At 34.8% G+C, this 6,199-nt stretch overlaps 2 protein-coding genes across 2 annotated transcripts; one reads left to right on the top strand and one right to left on the bottom strand.

The window, feature by feature from the left end:
- Positions 371 to 3,536, top strand: LOC107605686 (26S proteasome non-ATPase regulatory subunit 14 homolog). Its single transcript, XM_016307648.2, has 6 exons — positions 371 to 725; positions 1,214 to 1,391; positions 1,949 to 2,030; positions 2,456 to 2,632; positions 2,737 to 2,904; positions 3,093 to 3,536. The coding sequence occupies exons 1-6, from the start codon at positions 584 to 586 to the stop codon at positions 3,282 to 3,284; spliced, it is 939 nt and encodes a 312-aa protein (XP_016163134.1). The 5' UTR covers positions 371 to 583; the 3' UTR covers positions 3,285 to 3,536.
- On the bottom strand, positions 3,442 to 4,719 carry LOC107605685 (probable carboxylesterase 2). Its single transcript, XM_016307647.2, has one exon. The coding sequence runs from the start codon at positions 4,645 to 4,647 to the stop codon at positions 3,667 to 3,669; it is 981 nt and encodes a 326-aa protein (XP_016163133.1). The 5' UTR covers positions 4,648 to 4,719; the 3' UTR covers positions 3,442 to 3,666.

Below are 6,199 nucleotides of genomic sequence, written 5' to 3'. Positions count from 1 at the left end.
TGAATGATTTTATTTATATGCATCTCTTGTGTAAAAAAAAATCAATTATATATCGTTACGCTAATACAAATATTGGCATATTAACAATTAAACTCCAATTAGTATGCTTAATCAATTCTCATAATATTTTATGAGCATCTAATAGTGTGGCTCTCTAACGTAACTAAATTTGTTCAACTGCAGGATAACACATTGATTGGAACTGATTCTTCAGTTGACATTTCTACCAAGGAGCACTTGGAGAGGCCCAAAACATTATTATTATTATACAGCCCGAATAAGGCCCAATAAAAATAGCCCAAATAAGGCCCAATACAAAATGAGCTAAGTTGCCTCTTTTCTTTTTATTTTTTGTTACATATTTTTCCTTTCTGTTTTTCCCCTTCACCAATACGTCGTCGTTTCTGGTATAAAAAAACATAAAAGCCTTGTTCTGCAAAAAGCCATTAGCCAAATTATAGCATCCTGCAGATACAAGAAACCTCAAAAACCTTTCTGTCTTCGTTAACAAGAAAGGAAGAAGAAAACACAAGGCGTCTTCTTTGCCATTTTTTTCTCTCTTTAGATTTTGAATCTGTAGTTGATGTCAGGTATGGAGAGGCTACAGAGGATGTTTGCGGGTGCAGGTGGAGCACTGGGCCACCCACCACCGGATTCCCCCACTCTCGATTCCTCCGAGCAAGTCTACATCTCTTCACTCGCGCTTCTCAAAATGCTCAAACACGGTAAACCCTAACCACTAGCCCATTAAGCTTTGTTATCTTTCATTACTCAGAGCTAATTTCGCCGCTTTCATTTTAATTTGCTATATTTTGCTGTTTTTGTTGTTCAATTGAGCTTCTTGGAAACCCTAGCTTGTCTTTGGGTTAGCTTATTTTTAGCTTAAATTTTTTAGGTGAGCAAATTTGAGTGTTCACGTGAACCCTAGTTTATGTTTGGATTAGCTATTTTGAGCTAAAGTTAATTTATAATCAGAATTGGTTATGTATGCAGAATTGATTATTATGCATGGAAAAAAAAAATTCAGTTTTCACGGATATATAGAAAGATTGGATAGTAGCTTCTGAGAAAGATAGTTTTTAGCTTTTTCAATTACATAGAAGATTTCATTGTGGATTGACTATTTTTTAGTTGTTGAAACAAACATGCCATAAAGTTTGGTTTTTGAAAACTGGGTTTAATGTGGTGTGGTCTGATGTGTGTGGATTTGTAGGAAGGGCTGGGGTTCCAATGGAAGTTATGGGTTTGATGTTGGGGGAGTTTGTGGATGAGTACACGGTTCGTGTTGTGGATGTGTTTGCTATGCCGCAGAGTGGGACTGGCGTCAGTGTTGAGGCTGTTGATCATGTGTTTCAGACCAATATGCTTGATATGCTCAAGCAAACTGGAAGGTAAATTTTGCTTTTCATTTGATTTGATAATGCAATTTTCATCATTATTGAATTAGTGGTATGTGGTTGGTTATTATGTATTCATATAGCATTATAGCAATGAATTTTTGTGGATACTATTAGATTTAAGGTGAGTTTGGCATTGGGGTTAGAAATGGTAGAGGGTACTCATATGTCTCATCCATGATAATTTGTCCGTCATTTCATTCCCTTTCCTTTAAAGAACAATGACAGATGATTAGTCATTTAGTTAGGATTTCAGGAGTGACTGTATGTTTGGGCCTGGGATTGTTTGTATGGAATTGCCATTAGAGTGATGTTAAATTAGTGCGCTAAAGTCTAAACCCCTCGAAAATGTTAGTCCTGTAGAGAAATAGACAATATCTAGTCTTCGAAAGATTTCTGACTTCAATTTGATCTCTTAGTGTTTAAAATGTGTATCAATTTAGTCTTCCAAATTATATTTAGGCTTTAAGTTGGTCTTTAAATTTGTATGCCATGAGTGAAGTCTGTTTTATTCTTCATCTGTTAGTTACGACTTTGAATACTTGTTTCAGACCTGAGATGGTTGTTGGTTGGTATCATTCACATCCTGGATTTGGTTGCTGGCTTTCCGGAGTGGACATCAATACACAACAGGTTTCAACTTCTCTTTGGTCTTTAGTTCATTTTGGTAGAATGTCTAGTAATATCGTGTCATTTTTTAACTTGAGACTAAATGAACAATTTGTAGATGAGTGCAAGAATGTTTTTCCTTGTTCAAACTTCAAACAAAAAGTGAGATGCACACTAATGTGTGTTACTATGTACATCTTTTAAAAGAAACATGTGAGTTTCTGAAATTTAAGGCTTTAAGCAACAATTTCAACTAAACTGCAATTGAATTAGGTAGTATTAATTCTCGTGTTTTAATCTCAATGTTTGATATAAATTATGAACCACTGGGACAATATATGATTAATATTAACATTATGATGAGGAGCTTTAATAAGAGAGAACAAGATGTTGAATTTAGTATTATGAGCCATGGCATTACCTTACATGTATTTTGAATATCATAACAGAGTTTTGAGGCTTTAAATCAAAGAGCTGTGGCTGTGGTGGTGGACCCTATTCAGAGTGTTAAAGGCAAGGTGGTGATTGATGCTTTCCGGCTGATCAATCCACAAACTATGATGCTGGGTCAGGAACCACGGCAGACAACCTCTAACCTTGGCCATCTTAATAAGCCGTCTATCCAAGTGAGTATTCTCGAAATTCCTTACAAAGCAGAGCTTCTGCCGCTGATATCTGTGTGTTAAGTGTTAACCATCTTTAAGTTTTAACTGCTTATTCTCCTTGTCAGGCTCTGATCCATGGCTTGAATCGGCATTATTACTCAATAGCAATTAACTACAGGAAGAATGAGCTCGAAGAGAAGATGTTGCTTAACCTTCACAAGAAGAAATGGACTGATGGTTTGACACTCAGACAATTTGATTCTCATTCAAAAACTAATGAACAGACTGTTCAAGTAAGTTAAGATTCTTAATGCAAACTAGAAATACATATGTTTCATGTAAAATTTAGTAGTTATAGATTGCTCATCAATATACTTTGGATCTGTCACCATAGATATTTAAGCAAGTGTGAATCTCAAAGCAATTGCTGATTTAGATATTTATATTACCCCAGTCATATTCCTAAATCTTTCTTTTACAGGAGATGCTATCATTAGCCACCAAGTACAACAAGGCAGTGCAGGAGGAAGACGAGTTACCACCAGAAAAACTCGCAATCGCTAACGTGGGGAGGCAAGATGCTAAGAAGCACCTTGAGGAGCATGTCTCCAATTTGATGTCTTCCAACATTGTCCAGACCTTGGGAATGATGCTCGACACGGTCGTGTTCTAGAGGCTAGAGCTAGCATCATCCAATGTGTTCTTCCCGATCATGTCAAGCTATATTTTATTTGCGCTTTCTAGACTTGCTTGCTACCAGGAACTATTTAGCACACGTTTTCTGCTTTTATAATATGGTTGTTTCAAATGGAAGAAGAGCAAGTTGCTTGTTACACAATGATAGTGTCCTTTTTGTTTTTTAATCTCTATAAATGACAAGGGGACATTCATGATTCTTGATCATGCAGACATTGAGGTTTCAGTCATTCTTTACAATAACAATGTTTTGTAGATTTAGTTGAAACATGCACAAATTGGCTTGAAAGATTATAAAGTCACATACTCTAATAAAAGTTGAACATAGTGAACAAAGAACAAAATGGTGATAGTGAAAACTAAATTGGAGGGGCGTCCCTGTTAAAAAATTCAGCCATGCTTGTGATCAGTTCCTTTGCCTGGTCACATTCAAGATCATGTATATGAAATGCATGACCCTTCCCTTCAGTCTCCTCAATCTCCACCACCCCGGTCCAACCGCTTCGACTCAACGCATCATAGTAAAGCCTCCCTCTATCCTTCAGTACATCCTTCTCTGCTATGCACACAAACACTCTCCGACAACCCAACCAAGCCAAGCTTGGTGCATCCTCTGCCATTGGGTTAACCCATAGGTTGTCACACTCTGGCATCGATGGGCATATAAACGGCCACAATCGATCAACTAACTCCTTTTGACCTGGTTCTAATGCTTCTGATCCAATCGGAGTTGAACCCCAGAAATATGGGTGACTCAAACAAGCCCCTAGAATGTCTATGCCAAGATTCATATCAGGGTGCCCAGCCATCATAACTATGTTATGAACTATGTTAGCACCGGCACTATCACCCGCCAAAAATACTCTTTGAAAATCAGCATGCTCATTTAACCAAGGCTCAGGTCCATTGTTCTTCCCATGAGAAGCCACCCATTGCAGTGCAGTCCAAGCGTCATCATATGCGGCGGGAAGAGGATGTTCCGGTGCTAGCCTATACTGAAAAGAAACTGCCACAACGTTGGCCTTGGAGACCAAAGCAGTAAGGTAGTTATGATATGCTGCATTAAAGGGTGAGTTGACACAAAAGGCACCACCATGGAAGTAGATCACGATAGGGAGCTTGTGGTTACCGGTGCTTTGTGGTGGGGGGAGGAAGAGACGTGCGGCGATGTTGTTTTGCGAGTCAAGTGTGATGTCTTTGGATGAGACAACACTGTGAGGGTAAAGGGAAGGTGGGACAATATCTGTTCCCCTAAGCCTCTCAACACGACCGTCGGTAAAGACACGAAGAGTATGAGGGAATTCTTGAGCTATGGTGGTTGAGTTTGTGCTGCTTTCCATGGAGTTAAGGATTGGAGAGTGATTGAGTGAGGATAAGAGAAGCTTTGAGATGGATGGTGTTGGTTTGAAAGTTCTTATATCATTGTTTGAATGTAATTCTTGTGGAGGATTTTGGTCCTCATGTCAATGTCACGTGACCTTCATTCGGTCCATGGCAGCAACATATTGCAGTTTTTATAGTTGAGTCAAAATAGCAATAAGAATAACAAGAAGTTACTATTTCATTCTAAATTTATAACCACACTTTTAACGACTTAATAGTCACAAATGGACAAATGGTACCTGAGTTGATAAATTTAAATAAAATAACTAGAGTAAGACCCGCGCGATGCGTGGGAGGGTAAATTAATAAAAATATAAAATATATTTTAATAAATATTATATTATTTAAATATTAATTAAAATATATATAAATTGATATTAAATTTGATATATTTTTCAATTATAATATTTTGTAATACAAAAGTTGTTTTTTTGTTTCACTCTCACAACACACACTCTTCACTCTTCACTATGTATGTACGTTGCTTACAATATGCATACCAATGGATAATGCTACAACTTTAACTTTTCTCTTAGGCCTTGACACTCACGATATTAACACATTTTTGCTAAGCAGAATATTAGGGTCAGTAATTTTGGTGTTTTGTAACCATCAATTGGCCATCAATAGTATTTTTAATGGTGTGAGATTACATCTAATATTGAGAAATCATTCACTTTTGTTTTGATGGTTAAGTGCTAGCCAGAAAATACAAAAGTTGTTGTCTTTTTTTGTTTATCTTTGTATATATATATATATATATATATATTTTTTATCTTTATCTTTGATTTGTTTACTTTTCTTTTTTCTTAATCTTTTGATTGGTATGTCATTTAGGTATGATGATATTAGTGTTGGTGAAATTGGTTTCTATAATCAATAAATAATATAAATGAATATATTGAATAAATATTTTTTTTTGTAGTATTATTTGTTTTATTTGTTGTAATAGAGGTTGAATTTTATCATTTTTCAATGACAAATATCTTGGTAACAATATATTATTGAGAATATTTTTTAAAACTAAAACTATTTACTTTGACTTCAAATATAACTCGTATAAATTTTTCAATTGAGATGATACTTCAGTATCATTACTATTTTGAAATGTAATTAGATTTAAGAAATTGAGTTTAATAATTTTTTGTTTTTCTATCAAATTACACAAAAATTGTAACATTTGATCTAAAATTTTTAAAATTTTGAATCTACATTTAATTAATATTTTATGTTTTCTTTGAATAATATGTAATAAATCAATTAATTATAGGAGTTATGGTGTTAATTTTTTTAAAAATATTTTACTAAAGGTTAATTGGTTAATTTTAAATTTTATCAAATAATCAAAATTAGTGACATGACATCATTAAAAAAAATATGATTTTTTTTATCGAAGATATAGAGACTCAAACCCACAACCTCTTAATTGAGTATGAAGAGACTATGCCATTTGAGCTATTGCTTCTTGGCTTTAAAAAAGAAATATATGACTTAAATTTAATGTACAAA

The sequence above is a fragment of the Arachis ipaensis genome, chromosome B06 (genome assembly GCF_000816755.2).
Source record: "Arachis ipaensis cultivar K30076 chromosome B06, Araip1.1, whole genome shotgun sequence".
NCBI classification, from domain to species: Eukaryota; Viridiplantae; Streptophyta; class Magnoliopsida; order Fabales; family Fabaceae; genus Arachis; species Arachis ipaensis.
This window is presented reverse-complemented; position numbering and strand designations above follow the sequence as displayed.